This window comes from Talpa europaea (assembly GCF_964194135.1).
Source record: "Talpa europaea genome assembly, chromosome: 11".
NCBI classification, from domain to species: Eukaryota; Metazoa; Chordata; class Mammalia; order Eulipotyphla; family Talpidae; genus Talpa; species Talpa europaea.
The window spans coordinates 50,494,252-50,516,491 of NC_140078.1; the positions used below are offsets into that span (position 1 = coordinate 50,494,252).

General features: G+C 44.8%; 1 protein-coding gene across 4 annotated transcripts in view; it reads right to left on the reverse strand.

Moving 5' to 3' along the window:
* Positions 1-20,878, reverse strand: part of OGDH (oxoglutarate dehydrogenase) — a gene marked incomplete at both ends in the record, with an annotated part of 65,072 nt that extends 44,194 nt beyond the window's left edge. For 2 of the 4 annotated variants that reach the window (XM_084246716.1, XM_084246714.1), the window contains 3 exons: positions 4,528-4,630; positions 6,422-6,613; positions 20,657-20,878. In XM_084246716.1, coding sequence (XP_084102842.1) covers positions 4,528-4,630; positions 6,422-6,613; positions 20,657-20,878 — 517 coding nt within the window. Of the gene's footprint in view, positions 1-4,527; positions 4,631-4,753; positions 4,845-6,421; positions 6,614-20,656 lie in introns of all 4 variants that reach the window. The other 2 variants (XM_084246717.1, XM_084246715.1) reach the window with 1 other exon arrangement.
* Between the last annotated feature and the right edge of the window lie 1,362 nt (positions 20,879-22,240).

Consider the following 22,240-nt stretch of genomic DNA (forward strand, 5'->3'; position numbering starts at 1 on the left):
AAAAATTTAAAGGCAACATGATAAAATGTTTACATTTGTTCTCCCTGGATACTGGGTATGTGGATGCTTTTAGTTTTATCTGTACTTTTCTGTATTTCTAAAAGAAATACAAACCAAAGATACAAACCAAAGAAAAAGACAGTGAAGAGAGAATGGAAGATGTTCTGGCTGTCATTCATAGAAAGCACCTGAGTGACTTAAACATTAAAAAAAATTACTTCTTGATGAGCACAGAAGGCTCTGCTGCAGAGATTTGGCTATGGAACTGCTGGCTTGAAGCAGGAAGATAACCAGAGGGCCTAGGTGTGACCCAGTCTGCCAACTTCTGGGCATCCAGGAGGGAGAACAGAGTCAAGGATTCAGGTAATTCTAGTCTTATCCCACCCCTGCAGGGAGATATGCCTCATCTGGGTTGCTTTCCCAAGTCATCTATGGAACTTGCCTCAGTTCTTCACTTATCTGGTGCACCACCTGCTGTGCACAGCAGACAACATACATTAGACAAACTGCTCTCTATCACTCTGAATTATCGAAGTTGCTTAAAAAACAACTCTATTTTCAGCTTATCCTTTAGTCATCAAGGGAGCAAATCTCGACTAGGAAAACCTAGAGGATTCTGAGAGGTCAGGAGGAAGGACAGGGAGACTTTACCTCCTGCTCTGCTGGGAATGAACTCATTAAGTTAAGTCAAGTCATAATTTTGGGTTTCTGAACTGATTTGAAACTCTAACTCAAGTTTATTTCCTATGACTAAAATTTGCAAACAAAACAATCTCATGTTTTCCTCCCTTTTTATTGATAGAATTCATGTTTTGAGTGTATGTTTCTTCAATCTTACATAAGTCTCACATGAAATGATCTCAAATTATTTTACCAGTGTGAAAAGTTATACTATAGGATTTATACAGAAACCATAGACAATGGCATCTTAACACTGGAATCTAATTTAAATACTACACTTGAAAGTGAAGAGAAACTGAGGGCATGAGTTGATGGGAATTTTCTCTAAACTTCCAAACCAGTCAAGGGCAGCTCTCTTCTCAGGTTAGAAATAAACCGTTAAACCCCTCCATACCCCACCACCACCAAAGTAAGTGCTGGATGCCAGTAGAGGACAAGAGACTGGGTTCAATTCATAGTCAACTTGATTCTAATGAAGATACAATAATCCCACAGGACCCACTGTGTCAACAGTTACATCCTGACCCTTCTCAGGGCCAATCAGGAAAAGTCTTGTGAGGAAACCTGGTCCTGCCTGGAGATCTTCCTCCAGCTTCACCACGGACACAGGCAGAATGGGTGCCTGGATATCTCATGTTGGAGTTTTCAATCCTTTTCCTTAGGACAAGGAGTTGACAGCATAATTCAGCACAAATTAAGATGAGCTTCTGAGGCCCACTTGGAAATTAGTCCCTTCATAGCCCACACCTATTTGATAAAGGGTTTTGACTTTAACCTGGCATTCTGGGACTGTCCGGGAGCCTGAATGTCTGCTCTGGCAGGGAAGAGCTTGCTCGCTCACCTTGCTCACTCCACCCACTATTTCAGGTCCAGAAGAATGTCTGAGATATGAGGATACTAGAAGACGGGTGATAGGCCAGCATTTCCCAGCCTTTTTATTACTGACCAGCAAAGGTCAAGAACTCAGCAAAACTATTTCACATACTCCACTTTATAAAAAAATTATGAGCAACATAAGCCCTGTTTGCACACAGACCAGTGCTGGCTGTCCTTGGGGATGGCTTGCTCGTTATGTTGGTGGTCTTCCTGCCTCCCCCACCCTCCCACAGTGAAGGCTTCCCACAGCACCCCTCAACCCTCATGTTTTTCAAAAACAGCAGAATGTGCTTTCCAACCTGTGGGTGTACAGTGTTGAGTCTCAGTTTCCCCCATAAGAGAATGGAAAAATTGTGCCTGTATCCACAGGCAGGAGAGAAGGGGAGTTCAGAGAAGCTTGGGGAAGAATGCTGTGTGACACAGGACACCACAGAGGGCAAGTATGTACCCCAGATCTACACCTGTTTAGGCAGGTTCCTGTACCACAGCCACTACTCAGGTAGCTCAGTCTTCATCACTACCAACTCTCGTGTGACCTAGGCTACTGATTAAATATCTGTTTCTGAATTCATCCATTACCAGAGAGCCTGGCAATTCTGTATCTCAAAAGATTATCAATAATTACAAAGCAGTTCACATTTGGCCAAAGTTAGTAAGCTCCAGGCACTATTGCAGGAGTTTGTTTAATTTTGAAACAAGCTTACAGATGAGGAGACATGAAGATATGGAAAGACAGCACTTGGCAGATTCTGGAATCCAATCTGGGAGACAGCTCTGAGGTTCAAATGAAATAAGAGGCATGGAAATACTCTAGAAACCGCAGTGTCTATCTACAAAGTAGCTGAGCTGGACCTGTTGTTCTTTGAAGACCTGCAGACCTCAAGAGTGAGATAATTCAAGACAAACTTTCCTACAGATTCAAATACATAATAAGCTTACGCGATTTCCATTTTTTTGCACCTAAAGAAACAAATGATTACAAATTTAATGTGACACTACTTCAAGTTCTCAAAATAAAAACGTAAATAGAGGGTCTATTTCCAACTTTCTCTTGGTGGTTCTGAGGGGCTCTCGTCAGAGGATGCAAAAATCTCCCCCTCCAATGAGTATAGGGGGCTCTGGACTGCCTGGTTCCTGACTCCTCTGCCATTTCCCTGCACTGTGTTGATGCTGAACCTGGACTGCATATCTCAGACAAGCACAACATTCAGGGACACTATTCCAGAGGCAAGGCCCCTAATGGCGTAGAAATGCAGAGATCCTACATCTGTCATTGACAAGTGCTGTACATTCAGGAGGTAGGTGGTGTTATAGGCCTGGTTTCTCACCCTTCAAGGAGTAGCTTGGTAGGTGTTGTCTGGGGGGACTTTCAGGAAAACTCAGCATCTGCCTGTCAGCTCTGGGTCTCCTGCTGACCTGACCAGTCTTAAGTGGGACAGAAAAGAGTACTAGGTTCACCAGGCAGTTCTAAGAGTTGAGAATCACATAGAAAGGTATGCTTTCATCCCGGCAAAATGCCAACCTAGGATATTACTGGAGAGGGGGGCTGAGGAGATACAGTTTCAGCTAGGGGAGACCCTGAGCTCCTGTATGCTTTTCTAGTATGTTTTGCCATGTATGAAACACTAGCCTCTGTAGGCCAGCCCCTGACTGGCTCAGCAGCTGGGCTACTCTTTGGAGATAGTCCCAGTCTGCTGGCCTCTCGAGCAGGAAGCTCTGCCCAGCCCTAAGCATGGAGGCTTGAGAATAAGTGAGGAAGGGCTGTATTAGGTCTGGATGGTGAGGTGTGCCCTGCAAGTGCCCTTGGGGACTTTGCAAAGAGAAGCCCACTTTTGCGATCACAAGGTGATCACCATTGAATAAAGCAGCAATACTCAACTCAAACTCTACCATCTGAACTGGTCCTATTCAATCACATTCAGGAGGGTTTCTCCAATCTATTTTCCTAAAACCATTAAGGTACAGGTACAAAGAGAGGAGACCCTGTGTTATCTAGGAATGGTTTTGAGATGAAGACAAAGGACAATTACAAACCATTAACACTGGTCCAGAGTCAAGGCTGTTTGCAATCTAGTCTTGCCTGACTACTGCCTCACCCCCATGCCATAACTTGATAATGCCTATATAGGCATTTGGGCACTGCAGAGTGTTAACAGACCATGATCCAGAGGAGGCTAATTATTCTCCCTCCCAAAGAACAGTGTTAGGCAGGTAGGTAATCATCAGTTTTATTAGCATGCATAGTGTTTCTTGTAAAAACCTGGCCATTTCAAAATTAGTAACGTCATCATTTCTTTAGCACAGGTTAGCAGCATGGTGACTTAGAGCAGATTAACTTGAGAAAGCAACTGCAGGTGTGAGCCCAGCCATGGCCTTGTGCTCCCGCCAGCAGTGGATGTGACAACAACTGCCTGAGCTCCACATATGCCTCCTTGCTCACAGTGGGGACGCCTTCCAAAGTTTCCTCAGTGTGATCACCAGCATTTAAGAATTAAGACGCCCAAACTGCACAACTTACTCTGGAATTCACCCTGGTACACGGCAGACCACACTGTGCTTTGGAGCAGTGTGTGACAACACTGATGAGCAAGGCCTCCTCTGGGCAAGGCCTCCTCAAGGCAGCATTGGCACTGATGGAAACAGAAGCCAAAGAGCTGGTGGTCTCTGAAATATCTTCTGACCCACTTGGGGCATCTTTTTTTCCCTGTGCCATAAACCTTTCCTGCCCCCAATTTTACTTTCCAATTTTGAGACTTAAGACAATTGAGCTCATACAATCTGGCTGAAAAACTGAGATAAAAATAACTTGCCCAAAAAACACACTAAGGCTGTGTTACCAATAAATTTCAAGTGATCAGAACGAAGGAAACTTAAGAGTCTTTCCCTTCTATCTGTGGACATCCTGGCTATCACAAGCTGTGACACAGAGGAGCTCAAGCAGCGCAGTGCTGACTGCTCTCAGACCCTCACCAAGTTTGTCTGTGGATGAGATAATGTCAGCGGGCACGGAGGAGTCCAGATCAGCATCCAAAATTCCCAGGGGGTCCAGCTGTGCTACATGGTGCCCTCGTATCTACGAATGGGCCAACGGTGGGGAGGGAAGGACACACACAAAAGGACAGGAGAAAAAAAAGAGGGAAGGGGTAAAAAAAAAGTAAAATTACATTAAAATTATCATTTACAGATTAATTCTCACCCACGTTTGAAGAAACAGTTACTGGAGCATCATCAAAATTTACACAACTAATTCCGAGAGGATCAAGTTTTGCAATGTGGTGACCCCTGACCTGGAAGCAATAACACAAGCAAATTGTTAAGCAGGGCTATGGGTGTGTGTGTGTGTGTGTGTGTGTGTAAAAGTTACACTTGGTTAGCCTTTCCCCTGAGAACGTCAATGAACCCAAATAACAAAAATAGTTATTTTTTTAAAAAAATCCTAGGATAGTTTACTTTAAAAGCATTATTGTGGATAAATGCACTTTTACTAAAAAAAAAAAAAAAAGACTCAATGCAGGTTATGATAAATGTGGCTGTCTAAAAGAGTCATTTCTTGGGATTGTGACATATTTTTCCTGGATTAATGGAAATGGGATGTGCTGGGGATTCTCACTCCAGTGTGAGGCCTACTTAGCTTGGAACAAAGAAATTTACCTAAGGAAGAAGGGAAGGTGAGGGGCTGGTGGGAGGGGGTAAGGGGTGTGTGGCTGCTGAGTAGGTTGGGGCACGGTGGTTAGAACAAAAACACTCACAACAAAGACTTCAGCATCTGAGCTAACTGTTTAAAAAACAAAAGGAGAAAGCCTGTTCCATTTTTAAGTTGCTTTAGGTCTTGGGAATTTCACCCAAAATTTCTTGCTAGTAATTTGAGGAGGGGAAGGGATGCTGAGAAGTCACTGAGATTAGTTGAAGTTGTTACTGGGGCTAAATGAGGATGGCCCTATATAGTTAACACACTGTCTGAGCCTCTTTCTTAGGGCTATCCCTCATGGACAAGCACTTTTGAGTACATCTTCTTTTTGACCTAGGGTGAGAACCTTACTTGTCAGACTCCAGCAGGCTGGCTTCTGTCTTAACCTGTACTACCTTGTCCTGATACCAGAGGAAAACACCCACTTAGCCTTTTTCAGCAAACAGGAACCAGAGGGTTGGAGAGAAAGAACTCCCCTTGCCACACTGCAGTGATGCAGGAAGAGATAGGCAGCAGGGAAGTTCTCAGAGACTCCCAGAAGGGACACTGTAGGGTGCTTTCCTCCTCCTCAAAACTATGGGGTGACTAGGTTTTAAGGTCTGAATTCTGGGCTCTTTCTTCCCCATGTGAGGTGGATGTCCTGAAAGAGGTTTTTGGGCTCTGAGAAAGGTCAAGGACCTTCCCCCGGAGAACATCTATGAACCCAAATAATATTCTGCCTGACCCTCCTCTGATTGGGCAGATCACTCCAAAACCATCTGCTTTTGGAGAGATCTCCCCTGCCTCTTGCTACTCTCTTCAGACTTAAAGTTCCTTCTCACCTGCTGCTCCTTATTTACAGAGATTCTGTCCTGTCCCAAATACTACAGGTTTATTTTCTCTCATAGTATTTGGGTATTAGGGAGGGCAGCACCTTCTGGGGGAGCATGCCCCTATCAGTCACTGCTCGCCCTGGTGATAGGCATGTTCCCTCCCTCCATGCCCAGGCCATGACTGGGTTTTCCTATCCACAAATCTTTCTTATGGAAAGAAATAAGAAGTTATTTCCATCAGGCATTAAAGGTGGCAGAGATTGCTCAGAGTGAGAGCACCTATTTTTGTGGGGGTGAAAGTTAAATGACAGGATTCATGGCGGTGGGGGCGGCGGGGGGGGGCGGCCTGAAGAGGCTACCTTACCTGGTAGGCTCTGATGAGAGACTGCACTGCCAGGTGATCCTCCACCAGCTTATCCACGTTGGGCTGGGTATCCACCAGTGGCCGTGCTCCAGCTACAGCAGACAGGGAACGCGGGCTCAAGGGGAGTGGGCTCTGGTAGGCGGTGCCTGGGGGTGCTCCAGCATTGGTGTTTCGGAAGAAAATGTCCCATGACTGAAGACAGAGAAGGAACACATGAGCTATTCCACTGCTCATCTAAGGTCTAGGATTCATTTTTAGCCAAAGAGAGAACTTCTGTTGGCAGGCAAGTCGCATCTTGGTTATTATGTACCAGTAAGCCAGTTGAGTAAACTTTCTCCTGCTCTGGACAGTCCACCTCCCTATCAACCCTCAAAGGGTGTATTTCTCTCAGAGATTAGGCCCTTGCTTTTATCATTCCCCAGAATAAGCCTTCTAAACCCCAAGTCCATGACACAGATGCTCTGTGGCTTCCCTTCCATCAAAACCCCCAAGGCTCAAGGTCACACAGTGCTGCTCTTGAACATGCTGTGAACAGTGCAGGAGGCAGGTGTCCGGAGGCCCTTTCCATCCCTGTTCCCAGTCAGCCACCTGCAAGGTTGTCTGTAAGTCAACAGCAGTGCCAGATCCTCAAACCCTGATGCAACCACCTGAGCAGTACTAAGTAGATTCAGAGTGTCCCTCGAGACCCCAGAACCTGGCTTAGTTTCTGAGGAGCCAGGGGCAGTTGTTCATGCTCTTACTCTAGGATGCAAGACTGATTTGTGGCTTTTGAGTGGGAGGCCCTGGGTTTGTTATCTGTGAAGCCTGAAACATTCTTTCACTGACTTGAGACAGTCTGGCCTATACTCCAGGAAGGGTCACTCAGGAGCTAAGGATTCGGGATGTGGGACTGGAGACAGACATTCACAACTCTGCAATCCTATTGAGTTAGCTAACTTTCTGGGCTTGGTTTTTTCACCTGTAAGAGAAAGACAATAATCTATACTATATTTTTATAGTAACTCAATCATATAAATAAAGGCACTCAGCACACAATCTAGTGGGCAGAGAGAACTTAGTAAGAGACAGGAATTACTCTATTTCAATTTCCTTTGTGCTAATATGAACTAACTCCTTTACTTTTCCTGTTTTTGGTTATTTCACGATTGAATGATTCAATTATAATTTGTATGGATACACTGAACTTTAAGTTTATTCATCTCATACAAGATATGTTTAAAAAACAAATATTTCAGGGCCTCCCTGGTGGCGCAGCGGTTGAGCGCTGGGTTGTGAAGCTGCCCACAGCCTCTGCAGCACTGGTTTGATTCCCTGCAGCCAGGCGAGGGTCCCACATGGCACATGGCGCGCAGACCTCTCCTGCCGCCCGCTTCTCCCTTCAGCAGTGTACTTTGGTCCTTCTGCCTGCTCTGCTCCCCGCTCTGGCTCTGGTGAATTCTCTCACCCTCCCGCACTTCTGACTGTACCCAGTGCTTGTATAAATCAATAAATCAATAAATCTTTAAAAAAAAAAAAAACAACAAATATTTCAGGGGCCTCCCTGGTGGCGCAAGGGGTTAAGACACAGCTATGAAGCTATCCGCAGCCACTGAAGCAGGAGTTTGATCCCCAGCCAGAGAGCTACCCACATGGCGCAGCAGACCTCTCCTGCCTTGCCTGCTGCTCCCCTCAGTAGTGTATTTCAATACATCTGCCTGTTCTGTTTCCCACTGTCTCTGGTGAATCCTCTCACCACCCCCACCCCACACCTCTAGCCTGTATCCCAGTTCTTGTAAGAATAAATAAATAAATCTTAAAAAACAAACAAACAAACATTTCAGAGGTGAGAGACGCTAAGTCAAAATTCTTAGGGGGAAAAAAACTGATTGGACTTCTTGAAAAGTCTGGAGAGAATTTCCCGAGACTTCTGGGTTCACCTTCCAAGTAAGCACTTCCAAGATGCTGTACAGATATGTTCCTCATCTGGGTCTTGAGGAGAAACCTTACGGTCTGCCCAGGCTTCACAGAAACCATGAGAATGACCTACATTTTTTCAGACAGGTTCTTTTAAAGTGCTGTGCAGGGTGTGGAAGTACCTGATTGGCGCAGCTCCCATGAGAACATTGTTGCAAGGTGCTGCCACCATCAAACTAGAAAACTCACAAGTGCAGGCCTGGCACATCTGTCTCATACAGGGCAGGCTGACCTCTCATGAAAACTGTTTCCCAGGGGCGCTTTGTGAAATATGTAAATTCTTCTACAATAAGAAAATAATCCTTTTATATTCAGAACATTAATTTTTAAAAATCAAACTTAGGCAGATAATTATATGACATGAATATATATGACTAAGTGACTAAAAAACAGTTTACACTTCATGTTAATTATGCCTCAATAACAATTTTTGAATGTTTTACTAAATTTATTCAAGATTTTACCTTTCTGGTTAATTTTCAGCGTGTCAGCTGATGGTAGAAAGATTTGGGGTTCTCTTCTGACACTGGCCATAAAATGGACTGTAAAGCACCTTTTACTATGTTACCTGATATCTGGAGCATTTCTTTGTAATCCAGCCCTAGGAACCTCAAGACCATCCTCTCCATTGTCTTCCACTGACACTGAACCCTCCTCTGACAGGGGTAAAAGCCAGCATTTCCACCAGAGAAGCTATGGCATTATTTTTGTAAGTAAAGGAGAGGGCATCTTGGACTAATTAACTCATCTGGTTCTTTACAAAGATGTAAGGAGCTGACACACCAGATACTTACAAACCCCCATGTACCACGGAGCTGATACATCAGGTGTGAGTGAGCTCCTCTCATTCTGGGAATGGCTCTGGCACAGGGCTCTCTGTGATCTCTATCTAGGCCTCCCAGGGCCAATCCTCAAAGAAGCCCCTCTAATGCAGCAGCAGATGCTTCAGGAGTCCACCAAGCCAGGCACAGCAAGAACCTATAGCAATATGCTCTTGCCAATTAAAACCTACCCAAGATTCATTTTACCCCAAACCTGCCCCGATGCTGATGTTTCTACCTTCACCTGTGTCCATACCAAGTCCTGCTCTGGACACATATCCTAGGGTTGTGACAAGATTAAAGGTATGACCCTGAAACCAAGTAGCTGCTGGAGAGCAGGACATAGACCCAAACTTCCTTCAATTCTAAAGCAGAGAGCCTGTCTTCTTTCTCACAGAACACACAAAGATGTTCAGAAACAGTGGCAGATGCCCAACAGCAAGACCTTGGATAAAGGGTCTTCCCAGCTGCACACTGACCCCTCATTCTGATGGGAACCAGCTGCTTATGGATCCAAGCCAAAAGATATTGCAAAAATCACAAGTTCATCTCTCTTTTGGGAAAATCAGCTTTGACTAAGAATAAAAATAGTAACAAGAACAGTACTGGCAGCAACAGAGGTACATATACTCTGAGCACTTGGCACACCAACCATATCCTGCTAGGGAGAGGTTCAGGCAGGCAGGACAGATATAGCAGTCACAAACAGGGGTACTGATCAGATTAATTAAGAGAATAAGGTTAAATGAATAAGAGCAGGCAACCCTTACACAAACACATCCCTTATTCTGGCTGACCCTTGTCAAAGCATGGGACAAAAAAATGAAAGGAATTTCTGGGCTGACGTCCAGAAGCTGGGGTTTGATCAGAGGCACTCCCAAGGGCACAAGTTGGAAGCAAAAGGCTGCAGGGCCCCCTGACTGGCATGGACGAAAGAGGGTCCATGTCTTGGACCTTATATTTTACCAGGATAAAACTCCAGGTGATTTTCAATTGGCTAAGAACAACTGCACAGAAATTCTGCTGCTGGAGACGGTCAGAACAAACTGGTTTATACTGTTATTGCAGATATCTAGGAACAATCTGAAAGACTACGCCAGAATGCACCTACTGCCTTTCCTGTGATTTCACCCCTCTCCCTAACCAACATACAAACCACCACTTTGCTTTCCTGAAGTTCAGTCAGTCCCTGCCTCCCATGTCCTAGGCAAAGGTAGGTACCTGCATTCAGGTGAGCACTGTCCAGTCTTCAGAATAGGAGCCCACCGCCCAACGAGAGCAAGCCCCCTTCCACCATGGGTGGTAAGACTGTCACACTTGAGTGACAGTTTCAAGCTACACCTTTTCTCACTCAGGCCCTTGATATGTGGGAGGGCGAACTTCTAGCAACTTCTTGCACAACACCTGCAAAGCCCTCTCTGTCCAGCACTTACCCTCCATGTCCTCTTTTCACCTGCTGGCCCATGTTATCTTTGACATTTGGCCTTGAGAAGGTCTCTCCTTTTGATAATGTATACAAGACCTTATACACATTTCAACATGAGGTTTTGGCTATGTTTGTGTTTACCTGCTGCTGGGTCTGGTTCTCGCCCCAACAGTTTCCCTGCTGTCAGACGAAGTGTCTGCAATCCAGCTGCAGGGATAGGTCAGCACAAGGTTAGTGACTGATCAGTGGCCAGCCAGGGAACCCCTTCACAAATTAAGAGAATATGTCAAGGAGAGAGAAAACTGGGAAGGTAGGGCTGGGACAGGTGGTTTGTGCTCAGGGAGCAAGACCTGAACCAGCCAGTGGGGAAGAGGTTGATATATGCAAGGAGGGCAACTTCCCACCAGCAGGTTTAAAGCTGTCAAAGCGTTTTGTGAAACAAAAACACAATAGATTTCAAATGTAGATAACTGTAACATCTGATTGAAACAAAATGAGATTATTACTTACAATTTAGATAACTGAAAGTATTTAACTATAGTATGTGAAGATTTGTTTTCACTCTCTTATACTCCCTCTCACCACCACCAACTTTCCCTTCTTCTAAGTAACCAGGACTGACTTTCCTTGAATTGTTAGAGCTTTCCTCCATAATTAGAGGAAACACTTTATTTATTTATTTATTTATTTAATTATTATTATTATTATTTTTTTTTGTTTATACATGCACTGGGCACAGTCAGAAGCGCGGGAGGGTGAGAGAATTCACCAGAGCCAGAGCAGGGAGCAGAGCAGGCAGAAGGAGGACCGAAGTACACTGCTGAGGGGAGCAGCGGGCGGCAGGAGAGGTCCGCGCGCCATGTGGGACCCTCCTCTGGTGGCCGGGGAGCAGCCAGGGATCGAACCGGCGCTGCAGAGGCCGCGGGCAGCCTCGCAACCCAGCGCTCAACCGCTGCGCCACCGGGGAGGCCCAGAGGAAACACTTTAAAGGTGGCAAACATCCTCTACCTTTCCTGTACCATGTCCTTGGGAAGCTAATCAGTGCTTTGTACACAGTGAGTACTCGGCGTACCTCTTGAGTGAAATTCAGACTCAGGCAACCGCCTGTGAGGTGTTGTGTCAGGCATTGTGCTAGGAGGTCCAGTGCTAGGTGCAGTGTTAGGCATATTGTCAGGTGTGATTACAGAGGCAAGATGTCAGTGTGGTGCTCGGGGCACATCAGTGTGGTGCCTAGTCCAGAGTCCAAAAGCTCCACCTTATCAGAATGGGTGCTGACCTTGCAGTGTGGGATTACCAACTTCCAGGACACATGGCCTCTTCACACATGGGTGTGAGCAGTTCAGTGAGCCAAGCAGACTTTGCCCTATTTATTGTCAGCTGATTAATTATCTTAGGAGTCACATTTCTGGTTGTGAAGGTCACAACAGAGACTATTCATGGAATGCTTCAACTTCAGAGTGGTGGGCAAACACACCACTTGCACTTACCTATCTTATAGGCCCCCAGTGTGTGTTGGATGCATGGGCCAATGCAGTGCGAGACCAAACTGTACCAGGAACATGACCAACTCTATCATAGCAGGCGGGCCTGCCTGCCATAGTCTCACAGGATTGGGAAGCCCCAATTCTGCCTATGACAGACTGTCAAGGGTTAAGGGAATTTACTTCAGCCTGATTTCTTTTGTATAAAAGCAGGGAGCACAGCCTATTGTATTGTAGCCTATTGAAGAAGTATCTGCATTTGCATTGCCTTTTACACCTTAAAAAGCAACTTTAGGTATGCCTGTTTAAGAAGCTAATGAGCAAAGCTTAAACTAGGGGTTACTAATTCTTATTCTAGTTGCCAAATTCTCTGACTCTAGGTTCTGCGCTGACCTGACCAAAGTCTCTTTCAGATGCCACTCCTGTGGCCACCTTGCAGTCTTCACTTAAGCTGTGGAACAAGCCCCACCCCTCACCCACAATATGCACCCTCATCTATGTCATGAGGTCACCTGATGGCCCTCTGTGGGGTGCCCTGCTCAGCACCCTGAAGTAAACTGCAGAGGAAGCAGGTGGGGCAGCCTCTGGTTTCTCTTTAATAGGGCCAAACCCATGCTCAAAGGCCATCACATAATTGATAAACTAATGACTGGTAGGTTGGGTATCAGAACCCAGCTTGTCACAGACAATCATATTATTCCTTCTGTTACTAACTACCACAAACATGAAATTCACAACAATGAGTGATCAAGAACCGGTGCATGGCCATTCTGAAATAAGGCCATTCTGAAATTAAGTGGTTTTAATTCAGTGAAGTGGGCAGGTAGCAGCTCCCCAAGTACCCTGGTGTCCTGAAGGGAGCCACCGTTGCTTTGGGGCAGCACATCTCCCCCAGTCACCCTGCACAGGGGTTCTTCCCCTTAGAAAGTATGCTGGCAAATTCACACCATTTCCAATGCACCCCAGATTACTGTGCAAACCTGTCTAGCTACAGTATGGATTCATGTCCTCTCTGTGCCTACACAGGCTGTACTGGGCAGTCCCACAACCTTCTAATGAATCATAAACATATCAACTGTCACACCCTGCATGACTGTCCTGAATATTCTAACAAGACATGAGGAGGCCTGTGGTGGGCTGACAATTTCCACAGAACCTTCAACAAAAGATTCCTACTTTAAGGCTAAGAGGTCTCAAAGAGAGCACCATAGGATGCCTATGGACTTCGGATTCCTCCACCCAAAGCAGGGCTGTGCCCAGACCCTATCCCAAGCAAGGCCTACCATCTAGTTCAGAGGCAAGAGCTAGCAATAGTCAACCTTTATACATTGGAAACAGTTAAAATTAGGGGTTCCACTTGGGTATTTCTCAGTTATAAACCCAAGTGAATTTATGCTTGTTGAGAGAGCACTGCTATTGTTTTTATAGCCACAGTATAGCACAGATGAGAGAATGCAGCAAACAGCCTCTACAATTTTCTCTCTGTGGGTATGTAAATAAAATGCCAATACACCCAGATAAACAAAGAAAAGCTGCCTCAGCTCTGCCCTGTGAAGCCTGTTGACAGTGGATAGTTGATCCTCCCTAGGACAGACTCTGTCCTAGACTAAAGGTCTAAGTGGCCAGCCCATCAGACCCGGTGGCTGTCCAATGGACACACATCCTCCTGTGCCCATTCGAATGCCTCACACTGTAGCAATACAGCTCCTCTCTCAGAGACGAACCCTTGGGGGCTGCTCTGAGAAAGGATACGGAGCAAGAAAGGCAGTGTGCAACTTCTGGCCCAGGCATCCATAGCCCACAGCCTTTTTTCCTCCTGGAGCTACCCTGTGGCCTTGTGAAGAGTCCCTCCACTATCCTAAATAATGGGCAGGGGCCAGAGAATAGCTAGCACCCACACCAGACATGAGGGAAGCTTTTGCCATACTCCAGCCCAGCGGAGCCTCAGCTACAGGAGTCAGAATCATCAGAATGCACTGGTGTTCCAAGTTGCCAACTTTTGGGGTGGTCTATTATACAAGTTTATGGAAATCAGACTCTCTCTTAACCCCGAAACTTAACCTAGAAATCCGCACACAGACAGCAGAGTCAAGGGCACCAAAGACCTTCAGGTTCCCTCCAGAGGGGCCCTAAACAGGCAAGGAGCAGGGGTGCAAGTTAGAAAATGATGCTTTCCCTCATGTATGGCACCTTTCCAGGAAAGGCCAGAACACCTCTCCATTGACAAACTCTGCCCCCTTACTTTCTTTGGGTTACAGCCTGCTGTTCTTTACTCAGAAACTACCTGTCATCTAGAAACAACCCGTTTCTTTTTTACTCCTGATGTTCACCTTCATGTTGTTTATTTTCTTAATGTCTCTCCCATTCCTTTAATCACTGACATTAAAAAACTTACTTTTGCTTAAAATATAGTACCGATGATTGAGCATTAAAAAAATCACTCTCCCTAAATACAGCAATCCTTGACTCCAATCCACAACTCCTCCCATGGCAATTTCAGATAGTTCTTCATCAGCGTCAGGAGCCCTGTCAGCCTGACACCCTCACACTCTCCTCTCCTAAATGCTGAGGGGAACACTTCCAAATCATTTCACAAAATAAACAAATGCCCCTTAGCTTGATCTTAAACCCTTTCCTTTCACATTGCAGCCCCTACTTTTGGTTTTCACTTGTTTGTGGCTGCTGCACTAAGCCCCATGCTCTCTGAATGTACTCACCGCGCCCTTCACACCCTCTCCTGAGGCCTCTGTCTGCCTTCACCTGTGATGTCCTGAGCACACACTCCTTCCCACGGTGGGACCCCTTCCTTATCATCAATGTTCAGTACAACTGGCAATTCTCTTCAGAGGCTGATCAGCTTCTCTGTATGGCAACTGTTGGTCAGCTCACCCAATTCCCCACTGTCTGGCCTGTGAGCTCAAGGGTGTCAATATGCAGTACACCTGGCAGTCACTCAATAGGGTCCCCCAACAAAACCACTGTGAGTTGCCAACTGCTACACAAATAAGTGACGGTGCTGCTTCACAGTGCTTATATTTTTCAAAGGTGTTAATTTTACCTTCCTAACTGAATTATATAAATGCAAACCCCTTAACAGCAAAATACAGTACTGAAGTTAGGGAAAATCTCTCAATTGTTTAGCTAATTTAACACAAAAGTCACCACTATCAAATTTCCTTCTGATGGAGGAAGCTGAGTATCATTGAAGAGCAACTTCAAAATTCTGTTGAACAGCTTGATCAGTGAAATCCCATTAGGCGTACCAAGAATCTTAAATATATGTATGTTCCTCCAACTCCTTGTAACTGGGACAAAACTGGGGGTGATTATGGTACCAAATTTTCAAGGTGCAGCCAAGCCAGTCTCAAAGTTGCAGAGTGAAACTGTACATGTCACCTCACACTGGGGGATGATGTATATCAGTTTTTCCTCCACTTAGCTGATTCACTTAGAGGAAATAACAGGATTGTGTTTCATGAGCATGCATTCCAAGAAAAAGCACAACTATCTGGGTCAGAAAAGCAGTGTGTTCAAACCAAAGAGGTGGTTTTGAATCTAAACCTTAAATGCAGACACAGAGAACTTCCTGCAAGTTTACAGTGGGCCAGAAAACTGTTGTTACATGTATGAACTGGCCAAGAAAAGCAGGGGAAAAAATGGACACAGGGTAACTAGAACAGGAAGATAGGCTTCAGGAAGTAGGCAGAGGTCAAAAACAAGGTCAGGAGCAGGAGCAGAAAGCACTGAGGCACTGAGATGGTGATAAAGAGTCCAATGACCATGGGGCCAAGAAGGTAATGCAAGGCAGAGGAGGACAACAGACACTTCCAAAGCTCCAGTGCAGGATCCCCTGCTGGGTACTCGAAGGAAGAGCTGACACAACTCCACATCTGTATGTGGGCACCTGCCTCCACTGCACAAACAAGGGCTAATGAGAACTTGCTAATTCTCACTGACATGCTTGTCTTAAACATTAACAAGGACAATCCAGTTGTGACGTCCAAATGGCTGAGACCCTAAGAGAGGCTTCTCTTGCTGACTGAATGGGCCATGGTTGAAAGCTCCTATGGGGTCAAAGGATACACTGTACTTGACAGAGACCAGACTAGAGAAATGGTGGGAAAGAGACGACTAGTGGTGTAGAAAGGAGGCACAGGAGCAACCAGGTGCTTGCAGCTTTGAATCACTTGATTAAGTTACAACAAATATAATGCTGAAACATAATTTTCACAATTAAACAGTTTAGAATAAAATTTTTCTTAAGAATTCAGATATAACCAGCTGTAAACTATAAACCAATATAAAAGGACAGTTTAAGATAATAACACATATCTGAACATACAATAAGAATAAAATTCTATTAGATAAAACATTTTTTAAAAGATTATATTAGAGAATGATCTTAACTTTTGTTGGGTGTAGTTAAGAAAACATTTCTTTGTTAGTCAGAGCCACACTGATACATTTATGGCAAAAATGACTCAGCTCTGGGATTTGCCTTTCCAGTGGTTCAGGCCTAAAACAAACCAACAAATAGAAAGGCAAGTAGGGAATGGAACTGATTTTAATTTTTTTTTTAAGATTTATTTATTTATTTATTTATACAAGAACCAGGGTACAGGCCAGATGTGCGGGAGGGTGAGAGGATTCACCAGAGACAGAGTGGGGAACAGAACAGGCAGACTGACGAAATACACTGCTGAGGGGAGCAGCGGGCGAGTCAGAAGAGGTCTGCCGCACCATGTGGGACCCTTGCGGGCCGGCCAGGATCGAACTGGCACTGCAGAGGCTGCAGACAGCTTCACAGCACGGAGCTCAACTGCCTGCGCCACCAGGGGAAGCCCTGGAATCGATTTTTAAAGAGCGCAAACTGTAGAGAGCTGTAAACATGGCAATGGATTGTTTCATGGAGCCTTCTTCATAATAAATAGTCTCAAGTTTGAAAGCATCATAATAAAAAGTTAAAAAAAATAAATAACCGGGAAGAGAGTACAGAAGGGCAGGGACGGAGAGATGTTAACTTCATCTGGTTTTTGGTCGATAAAACAAAAATTCTGTCCTAGAAATTCCCCATGAACTCTCTGAAAAGTGGGAGAAGAAAGATGAGAGAATCAGCCCTTAGGACAAGAACTCAAGGTCGGCTCTGATACAGAAATAGGAGATTAAAAAAATCATCAGTCTAAATCTCAAAATCTAATGTTAGTTATCTCTACCTACACTATTTATCCCAAAATAAGAACACAAATGAACCAACTACTTATAAGACCTTTTGTGGTTCACAAGATATCTCTGAAAAACAGATAAAAGCTCTGGATCATCTCTCTCATAAAACAAAAGAAAATAAAAATGAATTTAGATCAGCTATCAGGCCTAATTCAACTTGGAGAGGTGGTTAAGTCCCAACTTGCTGGATAGCAGAGATGGGGACAGAGGACACAAGAAATGCTATAGAGTGCCTCCACTGGAGAATCCCAGCAACAAAACTGGTGGAAAAGCTGGGTCAAAGAAGCCAAGCAGAATGTATTCTCTTATAAAACAGAAAAATCCCTTTTTGAGATTCTCCACCCATATTCCCACAGAATCTCTCAATGAGGCTCTCGCTGACCAACAAAGTGAAGGACTCAATCTATCTTCTGGAGTCATCCCCAGTAGGTTGCATCTGTGCCTGTCAGGAGACCTCTCAATGTGCTATCTCATTCCCAGGACAGATACCGTGACACCCCCCCTTTCCCAGCCAGAGAACCCCCAAGTGCCTTCTAGTCATTATGTTTTACCTTCCTTAATTCCACTCAGTAAAAATACTTTTCCAGGACAGGTACTTCTGAAGTTAGTGAAAACACTGTGCATGATGTATAATGGTGGATACGTACACATTTGTCCAAAACCTTAGATTGCATAAGAATAAAAACAAACCCCGATGTAAACCATGGACTTTGGGAGACAATGATATGAATAAGTGATATTGTGAGTTATAAGAAGAAATAAATATATAGGACTCTGCCCGGGTTCCTGACGCAGGGCTCCTGAGACCCTGGAAAATTCTGGGTGATAGTAATGTCTTCATTCTAATGAGGTGCCTCGGCTCCTGAATGGTGGTTGGTCACCAGAAAGACTGAGCCAAAATTAAAGCTTGGATTTTTCAGCTGTGTTCCTCCTCTCACCTCCTGAGAAGGGATATAGGAGCTAATAATGGACCCTATGTGATGAAGTGTCCACAATTTCCAAAAATAAGGGTTTTGGGAGCTTCTGAGCTGATGACCACATGAAGGTGCTCACACACCTGGAGATCCCATGATAGTTCAGAGCCCTCTTCCATACCTCATCCTACCCATCTCTTCCAGTTAGATGTTCATCTGTATCTTTTGTCATATCATTTTATAATAAACCAGTAAATATAATTAAGTGTTTCCCTGAGTTCTGTGAGAAGCTCTCACATATTAATCAAACTTGAGGAGAGGGTCATGGGAACCTCCAAACTATATCTGGTTGGTGAAGTACATCGGTCACAATGTGGGTTTGTGGCTGGCATTTGAAATGTGTGTGAGGGAAGAGTCTTATGGAACTGAGTTTTTAACCTGGGGGACCTGACTATCTGTGGGTAGATAGTATCAGAATTAAGTTAAATTGTAGGACATGCAGTTGGTATAGTAGAAAATTACTTGGTATGAGGAAAAATGACACATTTGGTGGTGAAGTGTTTTGTGCAAAAGCAGACACATAGGGAAGAAACCCACAGTAGGAAAGAACTGGGTTTTTCCCTAGACAGAGAATGGAAAAATTGAGATTTTCCCTTTCCATGTGTCATGTGGGTTTACCATTTGTAACAAATGTACCCTTTGGTGGGGATGTTCATAGTGGGAGAGGCTGTACATGTATGAAGTCAAGGGTCACAGTGGGAAATCTCTATGTCTTCTTCTTTTATTAGGACCCTAATACAGCTTTAAAAGATAAAGACTTGATTGAAAAAAAAAAAACAACAATAATATTGATACAAATACTAACGACAATGGTAATAAATCTAAGGAACTGGAAAAAAAACTTTTCAATGAAAATTATCATTTATGCATCACTGGTATCATACCCCATGAAAAAACTTCCTCATAAAGCTTCTGCAGGAGCAACTAGAAGGGTTTCAATTCCACTTTTCAGAGCTCTGTAGCCACAGAGCAATAGTGTGCTTCTCCCATGGCAATCCACTGCCATCACACTCAGATCCCTCCCCCCCTTACCTTACGAAAAGTTACTTTCTTTAAAAGCAAATGTAATTTAAGAAGACTTAGTTCCACAAAAGGATTATGCTGGGGGAAATTCAAGCAAAGGGACAGGCCTGGGAAGAAGATAACAATCTGACTTGGAACTCTAAATTAGGTTTACTCTAGAGATAATCTATCCCACTTGCCAGGGACCAGGGAAAGAGATCCGAGATCTCCTCTTAAGGAGACGAGGTCTTATCCTGCTCAGGGAGTGAAGTGACGTTTAGGTTGCCATGAAAACAGGGAAGGGCCAGCTAGATGTCTTCCTCTATTGAGCAATGAGGTTCAGAACAAGAGGCAGTATTCCCAAAGAAACAGGGCTGGTGGTTCCTGCTGCCAAAGAAGTTTCCAGTTTAAAATGTTACTGCCACTTCAGGGTAGAATTTATTCACAGGGGCCCAAGGGAAGCGAACTGCCTTTTGATGATAAGACCCTACAACTCAAGAGTAAAGAGGCCAAATTAATGGTGATGAAAACCAACCTCCGCTGAGTATTCCCTTTGTGCCAGACACTGAACATTATGTACAAACTGAGATTTCCCTTAAATCACCCACAGCCTTACAAATGAGGTTGAGTAACTTAGGTATCCACCTTTTAGCACCTGCACTGGGGCAGCTGTCTGACCTGAAAATCAAGAGTGGTTATCAAATCCATAAATATTCACTGAATAAACACCATGAAGAAATTCTGCCTCTAGGCATACCCTATGACAAGCAATAGCATAGAGAGAGGTGCTAAGAAGGAAGTGCCATCTAGGTAACACAGAGAAATCAGAAAGAAGTCTTTGCGGAATTTACTCTCAAATATAGAAGAAAAACATGAGTGTAATGCTCTAAAAGGTCATTTATACAGCAATTACATGAGATAATTTTAAGGTGTTCTTGGGGCTGTGGGATGGACGGGCGTGCTTGGGGTCACTCTTTCCATGTGTATTCTTTCTCCAACATCTCCATCAGCAGCAGGTTTGGAGAGATCCTGGAAGCGGTGTGACTGTGTTTTCATATCCTAATGGGCTTCATCATGTAGTTGGCGCAGGAACCGAGATCTCAAGTATGTGGCACATCAAGCAAGAGGGGAAGGCCCCTCTGAGGAAGGCAGCTCCTGCTGGGTCTGGTTCTGATGGTCGAGCTGGGACTGTTACATAGGAATCAAGTTGGTAGGCGCTCCCAGCAGCTGCTCTGCCTGTGCGTCTGCTTCCTCGGGGCTTGTCGGAAAGCCTGGCATGCACTTACCTGGGACAGTCAGCCCACATCAGGCCACAACACCAAACACATGATGATGCCCACTCCTCCAAGTCTTACCTTGTGTACACTTTTTGGGTTTTCCAACCAGGCATAGTACATTTCCTCCACATAGTTTGAACTAGTTCCACTGAGGAAGGGCTCTGCAGCAACGGGGGCAGAATAGCACCGAATCTGCCGAAACGTCCTAGCTGCTGCTGGTCTGTTTTGTGAAAATGTCTTAACAGTCTGGGAAGCCGTCAACGGCCTCAATTTAACAGCACAAGTCCTTAAGTGAAACATTCTGGAGTCCTGAAGTTTCTCACGACAGGCTGTACAAAAAAAAAAAAAAAAAAGTTAAACCATTTAAAGTTAAAAGCTAAAGCATTTTAGCAGTAAGACTACTGAGAAGAAACTTGCAGGAGGAGAAAAGATAGGTGGGAAAGTATGAAGAAACACATGGGAAGAACAAGAATCATTTGATACTGGACAGGAAAAGGAAGGGTCCTGACTATCACATAAGGAGTCTGGCCACTTTCATAAGCACTAGAGAACCAGAGGAGGTTTTAAAGTGGTTAAAAAGGAATGTGCACGTAGCACATTTGCCCTGTACAGCTCTACTGTCAGCAACTTGTTAGGACTTTTTATGAGGTCCACAAATTCCTTAGCAGGAAGAGATGAGGTTCTTTTGTTTTACAGACCGCATTTCTCTGTTTCAGCTTCTTTAAAGGTTCCCCATGGTCATAGGGCCATTAATAGCACAGCCAGGATCTAAGAGGTCTTTCTGACAGCAAAGTCCCAGTTCTACCTACCAGGAACTGTCTGGCTCTTGAGCAACAGCATATGAAGGCTGGAGAGGGAGGGAAAAGTCAGAGAGACTAGACTAAGGTAGAGGGGGAAGAGTAGGAGTTGGGGGTACATGAAGAAGGAGAAGGTGGGAGAGGAGATGGGTTCCATTTACTTACTTCTGCTTTGACTGGAGTTTATACTCTATGATCTTGACTAAACATAATCTATGGCTATCAAAAACTGTTCTTTTATAAGAGAAAGTGATGTGCCTGTCAGAATAGAAAGAATTTAGATGTTCCCAGAGGATCTTAAATCACTTCCAAGAATCCAGCATACCCTTGGGCTGTCAAGAGGGGACAAGGACACTGCAGGTCCTCTTCCTTAAAGAATCCCAGCTGTGGGCCTCCTTAGTGGCCTAGGGGTTAAGTCTCAGCACTATGTGTCTCACCACTGTGGCCTGAGTTCTATCCCTGACCAGGGAGCTAACCCACATGGCACAGAAAACCTCTCCTGGCTCTCCCGCTTCTCCCCTCAGCAGTGTATTTCAGTCAATCCGCTTGTTCTGCTCCCCACTCCGTCTCTGGTGAATCCTCTCACTCCCACACCTCTGGCCTGTACCCCAGTTCTTCCATGAAAAAAAAAAAAAAATCCCAGTTGTCCCAGAGCACTTTTGTGTCACAGAAAAGGGGCCCTGGGGGACCCTTAGGGCCAGAGGTACAGGGCTCATGGCAGTCCTCTACCCAGGATAGTGTGCTTTATGGTCTAAGACATGCTTGCTCATGAATTCGCCTTAAAGCAAGTGTCCTGTTTGTGAAGGTGGACTTACCCCTTACCTCCACACCTACTTGAAGCTTTGAAACAAGCTGTGAATTACCC